This window comes from Paramisgurnus dabryanus, chromosome 2 (assembly GCF_030506205.2).
Source record: "Paramisgurnus dabryanus chromosome 2, PD_genome_1.1, whole genome shotgun sequence".
Classification (NCBI taxonomy): domain Eukaryota; kingdom Metazoa; phylum Chordata; class Actinopteri; order Cypriniformes; family Cobitidae; genus Paramisgurnus; species Paramisgurnus dabryanus.
Genome location: NC_133338.1, coordinates 20,273,627 through 20,293,562, shown reverse-complemented (window position 1 = coordinate 20,293,562; position 19,936 = coordinate 20,273,627). Strand labels below are relative to the sequence as shown.

The 19,936-nt window shown below is 37.0% G+C and overlaps 2 protein-coding genes across 2 annotated transcripts in view; one reads left to right on the top strand and one right to left on the bottom strand.

The window, feature by feature from the left end:
- Positions 1-5,206: 5,206 nt before the first annotated feature.
- LOC135730692 (olfactory receptor 1J21) lies at positions 5,207-8,769 on the top strand. Its single transcript, XM_065248580.2, has 2 exons — positions 5,207-6,447; positions 8,305-8,769. Exons 1-2 carry the CDS (start codon positions 5,519-5,521, stop codon positions 8,363-8,365), a joined length of 990 nt encoding a protein of 329 aa, XP_065104652.1. The 5' UTR covers positions 5,207-5,518; the 3' UTR covers positions 8,366-8,769.
- Positions 8,770-8,912: 143 nt separating this feature from the next.
- Positions 8,913-19,936, bottom strand: part of acadvl (acyl-CoA dehydrogenase very long chain) — a 29,960-nt gene continuing 18,936 nt past the window's right edge. Inside the window, exons 14-20 of the mRNA XM_065248579.2 lie at positions 13,232-13,333; positions 12,907-13,004; positions 12,728-12,800; positions 12,519-12,591; positions 12,311-12,383; positions 9,980-10,055; positions 8,913-9,907 (exon numbers count right to left, since the gene is read on the bottom strand). Of these exons, the coding sequence (XP_065104651.1) occupies positions 9,770-9,907; positions 9,980-10,055; positions 12,311-12,383; positions 12,519-12,591; positions 12,728-12,800; positions 12,907-13,004; positions 13,232-13,333 (633 nt within the window). The 3' untranslated portion in view covers positions 8,913-9,769. The remainder of the gene's footprint in view (positions 9,908-9,979; positions 10,056-12,310; positions 12,384-12,518; positions 12,592-12,727; positions 12,801-12,906; positions 13,005-13,231; positions 13,334-19,936) is intronic.

The following is a 19,936-nucleotide window of genomic DNA, read 5'->3' as shown; positions in this document are numbered from 1 at the left end:
CAACAAAATAATATTTTCAAACAATCAAGTCAATTATTTCTCGCCACGGTTACCACAGACATTACTCTGTCTGCACTATTGGAGAAAGTTACTTTTTAAAGTAATTCATTACAATATTAAGTAACTAATCGTGTTTAGTAACTTTTGCGTTACTTTTTCTTGGCTAAGGCTTGATCTCTTTTCAGGTCTTGCAGGTGTTTTTAAAAGTTCTGCATTCAGAAATTGCATATTTCATCACAAAAATGTCGAGCTTTGGCTTGCCATCTCAGTTTCTGACTCAAACTGTTTCCACACAGACGTGTACATATAGGCTACGTTCACAATGCAGGCTGAAATGACCCAATTCCGATTTTTGCCCCTATGCGACCTGTATCTGATCTTTTCATGACAGTCTGAACGACACAGATCCGATCTTTTCAAATGTGACCCAGGCCACTTGGGTATGTGGTCCTGAATCCGATACGTATCAGGGGCCGGATTCACGAAAACATTCTTAAGACAAAAAATAAGAAAATTCTTAAGAAAAATTATAAGAAGTGCGTAAGAATGTTCCTAAGTGCAATTCTTGAAAATTTCTTAAGAAGTTCTCAATTTTGTTCTTAAGAATATCTTAAATTTGTGTCTTAAGAATAAAATGACAAGCTTTTAAATGAATTAAGATACCCTTCTAATGAGGTAACAATACACTTATCCATTAATCTTTTGACTACCTTGCGATTATTAACGCGATACAAACTAGTGATGCATTACTACATGATGTTATTCGCTGTTGTAACAGAGGCCAGCTAGTAAGGCGGTGCGGTGCGTAAATATAATTCCATAATGTCCCAATCGGTCTGTCATGCGGGTCGAGCACTCTGGCTGTGTGTGCGTGCTTAACTCTCCGTGCCCACGGCTTCGTCTCCCGCGACACACGCTCATGCGTCAAAAGACGGACGTGGAGGGTGAAGCGTGTCCGCGGTTCCGCAGCCCTCGACTCACATGACGGAGCGATTACCGGATCGCCTCCCACTTAGAGGGACTGAGTGGTTAAGTAATTTCACAATGAATGTAGGCTATTACGGAGGAAGTTAAATGTTTGCTAATATTATTAAAACACTAATACATATTTGTGTTTCATGACATATTACTGATTAAGCCATTAAACTTCATTATATGAGTGTGGAATTCCTCTTTAAACTAATCTATGTGAAGTAAACTGATTAAATTTTCATTTCAGACTACAAAATACAACATGTCACATTTAAAACAATCACATTAACTTATAAAACATCTTACATTTTGAGATTTAAGACTACTGTAAGGTTATCCTAACTTTAAGATGTTATTTAAGAGTTTATTTTTCGAGAATTTGAATTCTTCTTAAGTTTTTTCTTAAGAACATAGGAAAAAAATAAGAACTTTCTTAAGAAGCTTTTTTGAGAATACAAAATATTCTTAACTTTTTTCTTAAGCTTGAATTTAAGATAAAAATGGCAGTTAAGAAGATTTTTCTTCTTAAGAATGTTTTGTGAATCCGGCCCCAGATCTTTTAAAATGTGACCTTCGTCTGAACGGCCAGGCCACATGTATCCGACCTGTTCATCATTGATACACTACAAACGTGATAATTTTGCGTTGAAGTAGGCGGGAACGAGAAGATTAACAACAACCATGGCGGACGATGCTGCTGAGACCAGTCAGTGGAAGGGAAGCGAGGTCATAGATTTAATTCATATTTGCTAACACTGCTCCACAAAACACCATTTGCCAAAAACCTTGCTTTCCTCCTTTTTAATTTTCTTCTTAAAATGAGAAGATTGTAATTGTGTTGGCTCCATTGGGAAAATAACTTTAATATTGCAAAAAGAGCTCCGCTGTTGACTACACTGTTGTTGACATCCATGTTTAACGTTAGCTACTTCCGCAAACAACGAGTGATGTCGTTGACCGTTGAGTACTCTTCTGCGCATGCGGGTCACTTCTGGGTCATTTCACATTCACACAGGAGATCACAAAAGGTCGCATTTAATTGGAAATGTGAATGGCCTTGCAAAAAAATCTAATTTTTTCAAAAAATCGGAATTGAGCATTAAGCCCTGCAGTGTGAACGTAGCCATAGAGTGCATAATGTGACTACATTTAGTTTAATTCAGTACATAATTTTTTTATAGAATTAACTAAACTAAAAACTTTTTTTAAAAAGTAACTCAAATATTAATGTGTACATTTATAAAGTAATGCGTTACTTTACTCGTTACTTCAGAAAAGTAATAATATTATATTGCACATTACTTGCAATGCGTTACCCCCAACACTGTTACTCTGATTGTTATTTAAGACATTTGACAGGTCAGGTGTATTTTTTACAGAAAAATAATCAACACCCATGGAACATTTCTCCTCAACCAATCAGAATAAAGCATTCAATATCCCCGTGGTATAATAACAGATATCCCAACCGAGATGAAAACAAGCAAATTTTCTTTTTGTAAATCATTGATGACTTTTCATTTGCATTTGGCCATTTACAGTGTTCAGGAAGCCATGTGACACCCACTGATCACAAGCAACCTGCTGCTTTATTCCTTTGTGGTTGCCTTGGTGTTGAGGGTAATGATTGAAATCAGTTTGACCAGTGTTTGCACTTTAAGCAATGCAAAAAAAACACACCATGAATGGGGAGTGTAAAAAGCAAATGCCGAAGGGTTTCTGCAACATTACAGCACATGTGAGGTAACAGCACATCTCATATAAATACTGGCATATAATAATAAATATAAAATTGTTGTTATAGTTTAACTGTATTTACTTTTTTGTATTTAACGTTTTTGGTGTTGCAGTGCACCCTTGTCGGTGGCCGTTGTCACATCATCACTAAACATCACTGGCTGAAGAAATGACATCACAGACCATCATAGAATTTGGTAAGTGCAATTACATAGTTAATGCAGAATAAAAATTTTCAAACAAGTAATTTAAAATTACAATTACGAATGCTATTTCATGTAATGGTTTATTCATTTTTCTTAATTACACAGTCAAAACATGTGATTTCAGATTACATGTAAAACATTTTATTGTATTAAATGGTAAATCCACCATTGTTTATGTTGCTGTGTAAACATGTTAATAAAATGGTGACAGAATTTTCATTTTTGGGTGAACTATCCCTTTACGATGCTTCTTACCCCTTACAGTTCCATTTAGCTACATTTTTCATAAACTCATCATAACCAAGGTCTTAACCTTCAAGATCTGCATCCTGAAAAGAAGTGAGGACTAAATAGAGAAACTTTGTCAACCCTAATTGTCAGCATACAGATCCAGGACCTCAGGTATTTAAACAGTGCCTCCGTTTGCCCAAGTCATGACCCCAACCTTTTAGGGCCTTTTTAACTTTACATTTAAGTGCATTGTTTAATGTAGGATTCAGACTTGCCCTATATTTAATATTCAAATATGTGACACTGTCTTTGAAATCCAGGCTCAGTTTCAAAATCTTATAATGAAATCAAAGTTTAAATTCACTCTTTTACATGTCTTATTCTATCTACCGATATATTCTCATAATGTTATTTACATTATGTATTATGATTTTATGTAAAATAAAAAATGTAATCATATTCAGGTTCACACCCCTAAACATATAAAATGCGTTAAAAGCGTTTGTTTGTTTGTTTGTTTGAGGATAAAATGGTCATTCTACAGAAACGTCCACTTCTGGCATGGCAAGATGTCTTAAAATGTATTTCTTTTTCTAACATTTAAACTTAGACCACATTATTAGATTACTCTTTGACTTTATAAGTACACATAAATGACAGCTTAATGATTTTTTATTTTTGTGTGCATGTACTTCAAGACTGCATAGACCTTTTTTTTTTGTCACTGGTGTTACCTTACTTCTTCTCCTAGCAATATTAAAAGGTGTTTTTGAAGGTGTTAAAGCTTAATTCGTAAGTTTAGCGGAATTCAATGAATTAAAAATTATCATCATGTCACATGTGAAAGATTTAATTTAATGTGAAAGAAAAAAAAACACAGTGACACCAGTGACACAACAAATCACCAGTCACTGGTGTTACTGATCTTCACTGCTGTTACCCATAAGGAAGGTAACACCAGTGAGGTTTTTCATGAAAACTGCATTTTACAAAATTTCTGCTGCAAAGTATCAAACCACTTTCAATCATTGTATATTCACTAAATTAAGTAGTTTAATCCATTTTGATTCTATTTTTTTGCAATTCCCAAACAATAAGGGAGGTCATACCAGTGACTTAAACTAAAAGCTTCATATGAAATCGTGAGATAAATGAGAAGATTTCTGATAACTGAAAATAGACAGTGGACTTATATGGGCGTCTCTTCATAGATCTCCAGGAAATTGAAAGAAGGAAGTCAAGTGATGTCATCAGTGTGATTTTGATTTGAAGATAAGAGCTTTTTTGTTAAACGGTAACACCAGCGACACAACTCCAGGGGACCACTACTTTCATTATATATTTTATAATATTTATTTAGCATTTTGTCTTTTAATGTAATTTACATCATTGATAGTTATGGACACATTATTATATTTTAAATGGAAGAAAACACTGTTTTTGATCTCAAAATAAAGCATTTCCCTCTGTACATGACTGTGGGGACGAGCACTTCTGTGGTGCTTGGAATTCTAATTAATTAATAAAAAAAATCAAATATTGCTAAATTGATGGCTCAAGAAAGTGTAATTGTTCAAATAACATATTGTTTCATTTTAAAATATAAAAAAAATGTAACCCTAAAGGGTGTTTCAAGTGTAATATTTCTGTAAAGGCTAGGGACAGAAAAATGTATATTTCCGTAGAATGACCCAAAACTAAAATAAACATTTACAAACTGCTAAGGGTCGAATAAATGTGTGTTAGGAATTCAAAAGCTAGGTGGCGTCATCATCTAACATTTACCGAAAACTTTCGATGGGATGCCTCGAAACTTCTAAAGGACCGACCAAACCTTTACAGTCTATGGGCCAAACATGTTAAAAAAGTTAGATAAAAGAGTTCAAAGAATGTGTCTATTGCAACTTAAAATAGTTATTATTGTCCACCATTTAAAAATTGGTAGGAAACTATTTAATAGGTTTTAAATTGATTTTAAAATAACCTTAAAGTTTTAAGTGAAAGGTTTTAAACCGAAATAATAAAAAAACTTTTTTAAAACATTGGAAATGCCCCATGTAGCTGCAGTGTTTGCAATGCAAATGTGCAACAGAAAAGGCGCGGATATGAGAACTGCTCAAACAACACCGCCCATCTCTTTTTGATCGTCTCTAGAGAGAGGGAAGTAAAGTAAGGGTGACAATTTTCATGACTAGACTGGGTTTCACGTGTGAACTGTAATGTACAAGGGACGCAGGTGCTCCTGGCAAAAACTCGACAATAAACGAATTTCCCTGGACTTTGGACGAATACTTGCCAACGCCTATCCTCATGAAACATCGCCTTTTGGAAATGTTTTGTTTTTACATAATAAGTGAGGCCTAAAGAAGTATATGATGTCAAATTCTTCAGATGAAGGTGAAAACGCCTACATAGGCCTGCGTGTTTGGGCATCTGCAGTTTCTCTCATTATTCTGGCTTTTTTTAATTTAATTATCAATTGGACTATAGTGCGCGAGGTGCGTCTCCGGAGTCACGCGCGCTTCGTCTTGGTCTTCTACTTGTTGTTCTCGGCACTGGTGTACTTTTCGTTTAATTTTACTTTCCACTTACAAATCTACGTGAAGGCAGCAACCACTGCATCCATCTGCTTATTGTTGACAGGGACTTTGATAGCAAGTGGTTCTAATATTATCATCACCATTACAGCAATGGCACTTGACCGCTATTTTGCCATATGCTGCCCGCTTCAGTACAGCAAAATGTGTTTGAAATCATGGCCGTGGCTGATTGGGATCCTAACTTGGGGACTTGCGTCAATTATTCCTCTTAGCCTTCCTCACAAGAAGGACAATACCACATTAGTCAACACGTGTGGAAGGAAAGCATTGCAAGGCGGAGAACTGAACAAAATTGTTTTGATATCCATCTGTACTTTTTTAATCGTCTGCAGCTACGTGCGGATCTTATATGAAGGGCGACGCTTGGGTGTGCTAAATCGGCGCAACAGAGCTGCTTGTAGGACTATTGCTTTACATGGCACGCAGCTCGCCGTTTATATTCTGCCAAGCTTCGTGCTCTTTTTGCTACACATTCTTACAATTAAACATTTACTTGAGGTTTCTACAAAAGAGCTTTTTGCAGTTATAAGTTTTGTCTTCTTCAGTTTGGCGCAATGCATTGCGCCGATAGTCTATGGACTTCGTAAAGAGGAACTTTTGGAGCACTTAAGTCATCGCTTTCCCTGCTTGTCTGGACGATTAAAGAGGATTTTGGAGTGGACTGTCAACATCACCCATCCCAAACGGCGTCTCCAGCAAAGGTATGACCATCATGTTCACTTATTTGTCCACGTAATATTGCTACGCGCAATACGCATCATACACCAATGCAGGTGCGCTGTGCCTAGCACATGAAGTCATACGTTAAGACCTGTTAATCTTGAACATCAACACAAATACCTTTGTTAGTTTCATTTCGTCTGATGTTATGATGGTAAATAGTTTATTTACAGAACACTGGGTTTGTAGGCTACCTGTCATTTAATACGTTATTATAGTGCACGACCCATGATAGGAAAGTGTACTGTATGACAGGCTACCAAAGATTCATGCACAAGTACTTTTTTAACATAAAGGGACTACAACCCAGATTATGAGACAGTTATGAACCAATCCGAACAAAATGTCACCATAATCTAAGATGAAGCAAATCAGTAAGCAAAAACCAAGACGGCTAACTGCAGAGGGTACACTTTTACCCTAAATAACCTTGAATTTGGTTGCATGCCGTTTTGCCTACATAACCTGGAGGTGTACTATATTCCACCATCTCAGCAAAGTTAACACATGTTCAAGCTGTTTGTTTTCATGTTCTTAGCATACACATATTTAATTTTTGGGCTATGGTTAGACGCCTATTAGACTTTCACTGACAGCCCAAATTTTGCCTCTCTTAGCCAAAATAGCTTAATGGGAATTCATGCATGTCCACACCCTTACGAAAATTAACCATGGTTTTATTGTGGTAAAAGTGTAATAACCATGTTTTTTTGGTCAATTGATTACTATGAGCAAAACCATGGTTATTTTGTGGTAACCATGGTTTTACTACAGTAACCATGGTTTTTTGGTCTTAACTGTAGTAAAACCATGGTTAATTTTCGTAGTGGCATCCCTTATGAAAATTAGCCACATATACAGGGAATATCCAAATAAACACGCTTACTAAAGTTAATCCATGGTTACCACAAAATAACAATGACTGAAAGACCGTTAAAAGCAGCCTAAACTGGTTGGCTGGTTTTAGCTGGTGAGGCAAGGTGGGTTAAGAGGGACCACTTTTTTAGATGGTAATATTAATCTTAGAGACCAGCTTTTCCAGGCTGAGAGGACCATCATCTAAACCAGCTTAGCCAAGCTTTCAACCTTTAGCTTTTAGCTGGTGGACAAAACCCTTCTCAACACCAGCTAAAACCAGCCAAGTAGCTTAGCTGGTTTTTTTTCAGCAGGTGTGACTGTGTTTAGTAGTGTGGTCAATGTGAAAAAATTTGCACAATCAATTGTCTCTCAACAATGTTTTCTTTACAACAGTTCAATTTCCGTTTTTTGCACATCACACTTTAATGTTTTTCATACACTTTAACTATGCTGCTAAAATATATTTTAGGGATGTAAAGCTTCTCTTTTTTTAATCAGAGCCACAAATTGTGCTGGTTAGTTGATGTAATGGTAGTGTATTGTATTGTCTCTTGTCTGGCACTGTTTGCATCAGGATAATTTACTCTTTTTAGTCCTTAACTCTGTGTTGTTTTGTAGTTCAATGCAGTGTGTATGTAGCAACATAGTCCAAAAAGAAAAAAACACTGTGTCAATTCACTATAACGTACTGCACTGCTATACATAGTGTAAATGAGAAAAAAGCATTTTGACTTGACTATTTATATATAAATAAATATATACATACAGTGATATAATTTTATATCATATATTAATACTCACATTGGCCAAACTTCTAAACACACAATGGATGAATCATAATGACATAACATGGTGTGTTGGTATAGTATGACTCATTCAGTACTAATAGAAAAACTATATGTAGCCCAACATAAAAAATTATGAATAATAAAATATGAATGTGTCATTCTAATTGTGAGAAATAATCTATATTATTTCAGGGAACGGAGAATGACTTCAGAGACTTTGTTATCAAGGGAGATCTCGCAGACAACTGTATGATCATCTGTGGATTAACATGCAGACCTGATGATTTCTTAAATTGGAACAATGAGCTACTGGGACTGAGAGAAGACATTTAACCAAACTAACATTTTGAAAAAAAAATGGTTATTGTTGCTATTAAGCAACATGTTCAGTCATTCTTTTTGTATTTAAACTACAGCAGCATTTTACCAAGCGGACGGCAGCAGACGAGGTCAATTATGATATATTTTAATGAATTTCTATTTACAGTACCAATGGCCTTGTAATGTGAACAGAGAAAAATGCTATTAGGTGGTATCAAAAATGGGACTTGGCATGGACCTGTGTGCTTAGCTGGAATCTTAGCAGGACTTAACAGTATTATGCAGTCATACATGTAAGCTAATGACTCAGGTGAACAAATATAAAACCTGGACAATGTGATGCTTAAGTTTTACAATATATTTATAATTTCTTGTTATTTGTATTATTATAATTTCCTGATTAACTATGACTTCAATGTGCAGCATATAACAACACTGAAATATATACTGTATCTGATTTCCACAACATTCAAAACTAGTCAAGATGTGCTGTTTTTATTATTATTATTATCACAAATAACAAGAATTCATGTGTTCAATACGAGGCATTAATACATCTGTAGAAGTTAGTGAAGCATGATGCAATACTTCTGACATACGACTAATGCTATTTGGCTGTAGTTAATATTTGGTAATTTTTTTATTTTTTTACAACAGCCAAGTTGAGACAAATTGATCTTTCTTGATATGATACTTAAAGGGGGTTTCAATTTTAGTAATAACAACGAAGTGTTGGATATGACATTTCACATTAGTAGATGTAAAGACAAGGAAACAGTTCAAGCTTAAATATCTAAAACAATCAAATAAAATGTTGGCAAACTATGACGGATTAAGAAACATCTGCGAAAAGTTTGGCGAGACATTGGACCTATCTGATTAAACTGTCTAAACCACTCGATACAGAGAGCTTCAACCGCTTTACCACTAGGTTTGCAACATGGTTATCATTGCTTAATATTACTCATTTACGCTTCCGGTGAACATTCGACAAATCCAGTCCTTAAATGTACACAGCTATGTATATTCGTCATGTCGTATTTATTAATTCACATATTAAAATAAACATTAAAGCACTTTTGTGATAGAAGAACACAATGTGACAGATTCCACTCATCAAAGAGTGCAGAACTGAACGGTCTGTACACTCTCATAAAAAGGTACAAAAGTTGTCACTGGGACAGGACCTTTTAAAAAGGTCCTATTTTGGTACAGATGTGTTCCTTTGAGGTACAAAAGTGTTCTTTAGGAAAAGGTACAGCCCCAGTGACAACTTTTGTATCTTCTTGTCCCTTTATTCTGCGAGTGTACAGTAGTATGATGAGCAGACAGATCTTTAAAAGCCCAAAGGATGAGGAGATACCACCCCTCCGTTCTCTACCACAGCAGTGGAAACAGCACGTAGGTTCTTAAAGATCTGCTTGGACGTCCCTGACCTGAGGAACTTGATGTCCTGCATGACTCTCTCGTGGGCCTAAAGGAAGAAACAACGGGATTAAAACCTAAACATGTTATTGGGAGCGGAAGAAATGGGACTGTAACTGACCTCAGTACACCAGGTTTCACAAAGCATCTTTTCATGCTGTGCAGAAGCATGACCGAGGCTGAGAGATCTGGATGCCCTGTTTGAAGACAACAAGCACACGTAAGAACACAAAGTGTCAAATCATACCACTATTGCAAAATGATCTCCTTTATTAGCCAACCTAACAATTCTTTAGATTCGTTCTTTTGCAAAAGCATATGAAGGGTATAACTGATACCTTTATTATTAGGAGCTCAGATGCAAATGCCAATAAATGCCATCTCCGACAAAAAATTAGATGATTGAATGCTCTCAGCATGTATTATGTTAATTTACCTTCATATCGTATTTACTTTCGCTTCAAATCCCAGCCTCAGGCCATTCAGAAGTACAGCCTTGTTGTCAAAATCCACTAAATGCCATGTTGATTTTTCTACAAAGCCCTCTAAGTGCACCGAATATGAATTGGATGAACGTGGGTTGCATTCAAACTTGTGTACCTTGTGAGTGCTTGGACCAAAATACAACCCAATTGTGCCAGCCACATGAATCACAGCGCCCCTAATGCGTGGGTCAGTTTCTTTTACATTCTGACTTTTGTGATTTGCAATGTTTCTACAGTAATTGCATCTTTAGTGATTTTGCAACCGTTTACTGTAAAGGTTTTGTCTTGTCATGTTCATGTCAGTCACATTACTCAATATGGGTAGTGCGGCTCAATGTTACTTAGCAACGGCACATGCATCCGGAGGTCAACCGCTCAAGCGTGTTGGAAAAATTAAGAAAGCGGCGCAGTTGCATGCTTTTACGCACAAAGCGTGAACCACCACTTAGAGGTCTTCACATCTGAACTTCTCAGATATATACTATGAATTGTTCATTTTCTAAAAATGATCTTTGTGGTGGTGCTTGCTTATGTAAAAGTAGATACAACGATGCTATAAGATATTATTGGTGCTCGCCACTGCTAATATTACCAGAGCTATGCGGTTGGGTATTCTGTTCTACAGTGTTTTTCCCAAAAGCATTGTTAGCTAACTATGGTCGTTGTTACCATTGATCTCTATTGGTAACGACAGAACTTGCGACCATAGGGAAACGCACCCCTGGCTGGTTAACAGATGCTTACAGACCCAATTTAATAAAGGTCACACCCAAGTCTATTTTATGTTATGGCCCTTACAAATAGCTCAGCTCCCATTTATCAGCTATCAGAAGCCAGCACAAGACAGATAATCTAAAGTAACACTCATGTCTGTAGCTAGCCTGGGTTTCCGCATGCTGCCTTGCGCGCAAATTTATTCACACTGCAAGACTAGCATGGAATCTATGGACCTATTTTCCCCCTGAAATAGGGAACCAATCACAAAACGGGGAGGGGGCAGCAAGACGATGACGATGTCTATGCGACACACCGATTGGCTATAAGCTACATTCAGACGCATTTGATAGATATTCGTAGCACCCAATAAACCGCATAGGGAACCAATCACAGAACGGGGAGGGGGGCAGCAAGACGATGACGATGTCTATGCGACACACCGATTGGCTATAAGTTATGTACAGATGCATGTAATAGACATTCGTATCACCCAATACACGGCATAGGGAACCAATCACAGAACGGGGAGCCCAGCAAGAAAAAACCAAGACGTTGAAATGATGGCTAACTATAGACCCGATATAGACCGGCTATGAGTAACCCACACTTCTACCCTAAATAGCCTTGAATTTGGTTACATGCCATTTTTGCCAAAATAACTTAAAGATGTATTATATTCCAACATGTAGGCATAATCAACAGGTGTTCAAGGTGTTTGCTTTCATTTGTTTTAAACTTATACGTATCGTCTATTCTTGGGCTATGGTAGACGTCTATTAGATTTTCACTGACAGGCCAAATTTAGCCTGGTTTTAGCCCAAATTGCTTGCTGGGAGGAGGCAGCAAGACGATGACGACGTCTATTCGACACACCGATTGGCTATAAGCTACGTACAGACGCATTTGATAAAATTTGTAGCGCCCAATAAATGGCTTTGGGCATTCGTAAACCACGCCTCAAATACGAGAAAACATGTGGTTCCCAGACCATGTCTCATTCTCTATGAGACTGGTCTGGTGTTAGACTGGGGTGCGTTTCCCAAAAGCATCATTGCTAACTAAGTTTGCAACTTTGTTGGTTGCAGTGCAATTTCCCATTGCCAACCAACTAAGTTGCTAAGAGGTTAGCAACGATGCTTTTGGGAAACGCACCCCAGGCTAGTCTGTAGCCCCAAAATCGAACAAATCTTTATAATCCGAATAGTGATGCTTGCTCTGAAAAACACAAAAAATTTATGTATACAATTTACCTGGACAAGACCACGACCATGGCATACAGATCAATGGCACAGTCTGACACTCGCTTCAGAACAAATTGTTCATCTTAAAAAAAAAAAAAACACAAAAATACAGAACCTTTAATCACTATAAGAAAGAACAACCCAGAAAGTATTACGAATGACCCACATACAGTCAATCTTATACAGCCCACATGAAGACCTAGGCTACAACTCTTACCGATAATTTTCTTTCCATGTTTTAGAAGAAGCTCTTCAATAACGGCTCCAAACTGCTCGATAGCTTGAACAGCCTTTAAGGGAAAATTAAGTACAGACATTAGACTGGTTGGACTTGTATCAGTTAGGCTTTGGTTCCTAAGCTTTAAAAAAAATTACAGTGCTTGGACAATCATCATCATCATCACTGTCCAAGCACTTAAGTCTCACCAATTCTCCACTGTGATTAAGTTCTGGGTGAACAGTTCCCTGCAGAGTCAACCCTGTGCCCATGCCTGCCTTCCTGTGAAAGACGGAAAGATTGAGATAAAGATCAGAGAAATCAAAAGCAGAAGCAAAATAAGTGTTGCAAATTATTGTCAGGGTGAAGATAAGCCCTCACATCTCACCTCTTGGCACGCTTTGTGATTTCACCCGCCAACACCACGGCATTACCAAAAGGGTTTTTCAGCGCTTTCTGCAAGCTCTTCAGCTGATTGCCTGCATTCTGGCAAAAAATGCAAAAAATTGCAAATAAAAGTCAAGCACTTTAACTGTGTTTGCTCAATATAATTTCTGTTATTTCTCCTCTTCACTTTTTTTGCATTGGAAAACACCAAGATCGATTTGTAGAAGTGCCAGATGTCAACAACAAAATGTGCTGTGTGGTTTCGCAGTACAGGAAGCTGTAAAACAGCCGTTTCATTCTGAGCAGTGTTTGCATTCCCTTTTTACCTGGAAGCCGTTGAGCGCTACGAAAAGCCGCAGGATGTCATTGGTACCCTCGAAAATGCGGAAGATTCTCAAGTCCCTCATGACCCTTTCAACTCCAGCATCCTGCATTGAGAGATAGTTGTAAAGTGCTTGAGAAAATGTGCGGCACTAATTATTTACTCAATGTTAACTCTTTCCCCGCCATTGACGAGATATCTCGTCAATTAAGAGAAAACGCTTCCCCGCCAATGACGAGATTTTCCGTCTTTCCGCAATACCGCTATTATCCACCAGGATGCCCTTCCGCAACTTTTTAAACCCGGAAGTATTGCCCTATGGCAAGCTGCTGCATGTCCGTGTCTGTTTTAAAGATCGCTCTGAATGGGAACTCTATGAAAAGTCCGTCACAAAAGTTGAATTATTTCTGCTTTTTGCTCAAAATGTGGTGTTTTTGCAAAAACCTACCCATATTCAAAAGCTGATTGCAAAAGAATCACTGAAGGTAGGATGAAACGGTTTTTTTTTGTTGTTGTTTGAAAGCAGAGGGTCTGTTCTTTCATTTGGTATATTGTATGTTTATATATTTAAAGAAGAACATTTTCTGGAAGGCATTAAACTTTGGTGAAAATCATGAAAAACGCTGGCGGTGAAAGAGTTAAAGGCGGTGTGCATGATTTTTGAAAAACACTTTGGAAAAGGGAGTCGGGCTGAGTAACAAAACACACTTGTAGCCAATCAGCAGTAAAGGAGCTTGTCTTACTAACCGACATCGTTGCCTGGGTTGCGTATGTGTGGGGCGGGTCTATCAAAAGAAGGCCCAGATTCTATTGGGGTGGGGCGTGTTTGTTTAGGTGATTTCAAATGACAACATTGGCTTTCAGAGATCATGCACCCTGTCTTTAACAGTGTGTATTGTTGCTATAATAGCATAAATAATACCTGTAAAATGATAAAGCTCAAAGTTCACTGCCAGACGAAATATTTTCTTTAACAGAATTCGCCTTTCAAAGCTTACAGCGAACAGCCAGCTTGGCCTACAGCCCTCTACTTCCTGCTTTAATGACGTCAGTAGAACAGTTTTTTGATTAAACTCCGCCCACAGGAATACATCGGTCGCCAGCTAAGCTAACGGCAAGCTAAGCTATTATCAAATCACAACCCAATAAACAAGCTACACAATTAGAAATTGTTATGTATTTTTGAAGGAGGGACTTAATAGAACATGGAAGACAATAACCCGTTTTGAGGACAGTGAAAACAGTGCTATACAGATGAGTAAATTGTGTGAAAAATACAGCTTTTTTACACGTGAAACATGAACAAATGTCATATTGCGCACTGTAAATACAATCAAAGCTTCAAAAACACAGAAAGATTGGGACCTTTAAAAAAATCCTAATTTTTGTCATTTGTCGTCTGGTAAATAAATAAATTATACACTCTTAAAAATGCTGGGTTATTTTTAACCCTGCATTGGGTCGAAAAAAGTGATGAGCCAAGCCCGTTGGGTTGTAATTTAACCTATGCTGGGTTGTTTTAACCCATTGTTGCGTCAAATATATAACAAGTTTTTGGGTTAATTTAACCCAACACCTGGGCTCGCCCCTTTTGGACACAACGCTGGTTTGAAAATAACGCAGCATTTTTTAGGGTGTACTTAATTAGTCAGATCTGGGTTTAGACAAGTGGCATGTATAGACTGTTTCATCGGACGCACATGCGTCGTTTCGTTTTTTTAATGGTCTGACTAGTTGCTAAACTGATCTCTTGAACAAATGCCTCGTCGAAAATAACAAATGTTTTGGTTTCCTAGGTAATCTGTGTTGTTTTTTTGCTTGTTTTATAAATAAACCATGTTTAAAGAACTTTGTTATTATTTATTCTTAGCTGAGTTTACCGGAAGTTACGTGCGGACCACGACAGCCGCTTGTTCATGTTGTTACTGCTAAAACCGTCAATAGTTTATACTTTATTGAAACTTACTTGAACATTTTAAGCAAGACAAGTCCAAAAAAGGAAAGCATGTAAAAGCTTCTAGTCTTAAAAGCAGAACAAGTAGCTCTTTCCTAAGTTTGCATTGTGTTAAAGAAATGGCGCAAACATTAAAACAGCAGAAGTTAAGTTTAAGTCAGTGGTGACCAACCCTGATCAAACACAGTTGAACCTGGCAATAAAGCATTTCAAGGCTACCTAAAAATTTGAGTTGAAGCTGGGTTGGAACTAGGGATCAACCGATACGTATTTTTCAGCGCCGATGCCGATTTTTGTTTCACAGGCTGCAGATTTTCTTGAGCTGATATTTGGAGCCGATACTGCTTTTGCTCACTCAATTTACATCATAAAAATGACACAATGATGATGCCAAATGTTCCCAGTCTCAATTTTTAAAAAGTAACATTTATTGAACTTAAAAAAAAACTATATTTAACAAATAGTAAAAACAGGTGAAGGTGCTATGGAACCATCTTTCGATGTTGTCATGGAAAGGTTGGTTGTTTTTAGTCACATGACCTGCAATGGCTTGCGGCTTCCAGCACTCTGTCTGTAAATAATGCCAGAAAAAAATCAGCGAACACGGCAGCCACGTATCGCCCGATGCGGATACACATAAAACTCCCAAATATCTATCACTAGTTGGAACCAAAATATGCAGGAGGGTAGATCTCCAGGAACAGGGTTGGTCACCCCTGGTTTGAGTGAATATCTGCAACACCAAAAAAAAAAACCTTTGGACAGTATGAGAAGTGCTTGCAGGATTGTGAGAAAGGCAAAGCAAATCCTTGAATTCCAAAAAACCTTCAGGAACATTTTGCAAACTCTGAAGTGCTGGTGCACTGTTCTACTGCTGTGACACCTGCACCCATATCACCTTCATCTAAGTTCCTGTGTCGTTACCACATAATTTAGCACCAGATATTTGCAAACCTTGCGACACAATGAGCATACGTTTGGAGACAAAAGGTGCAGAAATTCATGGGAAGCACCCAATCAACCTTAGGGCTTGTAATGTCGCCTGTGGTTTTACTGGCAGAGTATACAGGTAGAGTTTACAGGATTATAATCCTAAACACACATCAAAATCCAAAATGGCCCACATTGTCCCTTTGCCTAGAGATAGTTTTGGATAGACTTTAAATGAGCAGTGCATGCAAGATGGGCCTGGAATTTAGAACTAAGGGCCATTGCAATGAAGATTGGCTGATTCATAAAAGATTGTGTTGGGTACTGACCATGCAAAGTTGTCAAGTTTAACATTGGGAGGCTCTCTTTGTTATTTTGATTAGAATGATAATCAGAAAGTGTCATTTCATGCCGTTTCAATCTTGTGAAACCATTCAATTCGCTATTTACAGCAACATAAATTTAACCAAAGGTGTTTTGCATGTCACTGCATTTATATCTTTTTCACAGATAATGTTTGTTAGGTCATTGCTGTATGAACAAATATATTATTCTGTTTATTAGGACAATTAGATGCAGTTTCCCCAGACAGGGTTTAGCTTAATTCAGGACTAGGCCAGAGTTATATTAGGACATTTAAGTAGTTTTTACAAACATACCTTACAAAAAACAATACTGGTGTGCATCTTGAGAAAAAAAAAATGCCACTGATATATGTTAAGATAATTTGAAAACATTTTGCACAGAAGTAAGGCAGCTCAAACATGTATTTTAGTCTGGGACTAGGATACGCCCTGTCTGGGAAACTGCCCTTAAAGGGATAGTTCACCCAAAAATAAAAATTCTGTCATCTTACTTTTCCTCATGTTGTTATAAACCTGTATAATAGATTTTTTTATTTTGATGAACACACAACAGCTGACTATCCTACCCAGTCTTATGTAGATGCGTATAAATAGCATGAAGTGTGAAAATCGTGCAATACATATGCCAAATTCCAATGTGGCATGCATATGATACGCCAGTCCTTCCCATTCATTTAAACGGCGCATCTTTTTTTGTCGTTTTATTTAGTGGTTTCTCAATTTTTTCAACCCTTTTCGCTTGGGTTTAGGGTTAGATTTCAAATTTGCTTAAGGATGCCTGGAGTTGTCGCCTGGAGTTGGGGTTAGAATTGGGGTTTGGGTTAGTCATTTTTATATAACAAAAAGTTGTTGTAACCCTAAACCCAAGCGAAAATGATAAAAAAAAGCAAAAACATTGAGAAACCACTAAATAAAACAACAAAAAAGATGCGCCGTTTAAGTGAATTGGAAAGACTGGCGTATCATATGCATGCCAAATTGGAATTTGCCGTATGTATTGCACGATTTTCACACTTTGTGCTATTTATACGCAACTCCGTGAGACTGGTTTCGACTATCTCACTTCACATTCAGATTTATCCTTCTATAATGCTGTTATCTTATCATTTACCATCCAGTTGTTAAGTAGTTTTGTGCATTAAATATGACTGCGTGTGTTAAATGTTTTTGTGATTTACTGAGTAAGGCCATGTCAAAGATTACAATCAATGTAAAATCAATGACTGGTTTTCACAGACAGGGTCACAAATTATTTCCTCATATTTGCCAGTATTTATATATACACAGTACTGTGCAAAAGTCTTACGGCGCATTCACACGGGGCGTAAGCGTTGACGCTTCCCATTCACTTTTAATGGGTGACGTCAAGTGTTGGCGAACTGAATTGTGGATCCGTCGGCGCCGCGTCACTGCCGTTGCTCGTGAACATTTCTCAACTTTTCAAGCGGCAATGCGTGTGTCAGCCAATCAGATCGCCTTATGCAAATAACCTAGGCAGAGCCAGCCAATTACGTTTATGGAAGAACGAAGCATGTGTAGCGGCCACTATGATTGGCTGTTGGCCACGCTTCAGACAAGCCTTCGGTTAAGCGTCAACGCTTACGCCCCGCGTGAATGCGCCGTTAGGCCAACACCACCAGACTTCTTGTTTTTGAACTTTTAATGTCCATCCATATTTATTTTTCAATCCATTTTATTAAGATACAAACAGAAAATATGTACCAAAAATAAATTTTTAGGACTAAATAATGTATTAATATTATTATTGCTCAAGTGGTGTTTACCCTAAAAACTTACACATCAGTTTACATTTTTATACAGTTTTTAATACTACCTACACATTTCCTGTATTTTCGAGATGTATTATTTTAAAGAGACTAAGAAACAATTATATATGATCACTATGACATTGCAAAAACAACAAATCTAATTCTGGCATGGTGGCCTAAGACTTTTGCACAGTACTATATATGAAGAGTTTGGTTCCAAAACGGAATAAATCCATTTTGACAAATTTCGGTAAAAACATGTTTTCTATACCAAGAAAGTGACAAGATGAAAACCACTATTTTCTGTTACAAACTTTCACATAGCATCTTTAGGTTATAAAAACATAAAAAATTCAAATCCATAACTTGATTTTTAAAGATTTATTATAAAAACTGATTATTTTTTCCACAAAATGCAATAAATCCATGACAAGTTTTTATTCAAAATGCTATAAATCTATTGAATCAATGGCCTATATAAATGTGCATTCATCTTTGCCATGTTATATTCATTTAGTTGACTAGTGTTATACACTAATTAAAAATATAAACATTAATGTCATTAATCAAAACACTTACTTTGTCATATTAAGAACACTGTCATTGCTGCGGTTATACTTGACGTCGTGGCTTAACGTTTTTCACAGCGATCAGCTGTAAAATGTTTTGGTCCTGCTCGATTTTCATTGACTTTGAGTAAAATTATGGAAAGTTTTTCATAAGATCCCCTGGGGTCAATGTGTTATCATGACAGAAACTTGATGCTGTCGGCCCGGGCAAACAAGCACCCGTCTCTTGCGTAAATTATTAGATGTTGATGGCTTATGTTTCTTTCCCGTCACAGAACACCATCACAGGTTTATCAATGCCATTAAAGTATAATTTTGTTTTTGTTTGTTTGCTGATCAAGGAAGTACATAGTAGATGAGGAAAACTAGGATTCAGTGTACTCAGCGCGCCGCCATTGTTTGTTTACATTGCGTGGAATGGTGCGCTGCAATCTGTGGAGTGGATTTATGGCATTCTGTAGAAAAGGGGGAGTGGCGTTTATTGCATTTTGGAAAAAAAGGGAGAAAAGATGACAGAATAACATGGCGGATAATGGATTTTGCGTCAAATTAAGAATTTACTTTTTAATACTGACCTGATATAATACTGATTCTGGCAGTAACTCATTTTTTTCAAAAATGGCGTTTATTGCGTTTTGGACTCAAATCTTTATATATAGTTGTCTGGTCTGGTCATAAAGTAATGATGTAATGAATCTTCTGATGAACACGAATGAAGATATTTTGAGGAATGTACACAATCAAATAGTTTGTGTGCCCCATTCACTTCAATTGTATTTTTCTCTACTATGGAAATGAATGGAACTCAAAATATCTTCCTTCATTTTATTCAGAACAAAGAAACTTATGCAGATTTGTAACAACATGTGAATGAGAATTAAAATTTTTAGGTGAACTATCTCTTTAAGACACCGAAAAAGTATGTTTTGTGTTTCACACACTTCAATAAGACATACAACTATTTTTTTCTATGCTAATAATAAGACTGGTTTCTTGAGAACCAAAATAGTACATTACAAAACTTTCACTATGATAATGCAAGAAGACTCAGTTCTCTAAAGTAGAATTTAAGTCATATGCCAGTATAATTATTTTACAGAAAAACAATATATTTGCGTTAGT

Bases quoted from the DNA above. Each gene is read 5' to 3' on its own strand.
- LOC135730692 (XM_065248580.2), top strand. From the start codon at position 5,519: ATGATGTCAAATTCTTCAGATGAAGGTGAAAACGCCTACATAGGCCTG. The intron at 6,448-8,304 runs GTATGACCATCA...ATATTATTTCAG, and splicing joins AAACGGCGTCTCCAGCAAAG to GGAACGGAGAATGACTTCAG.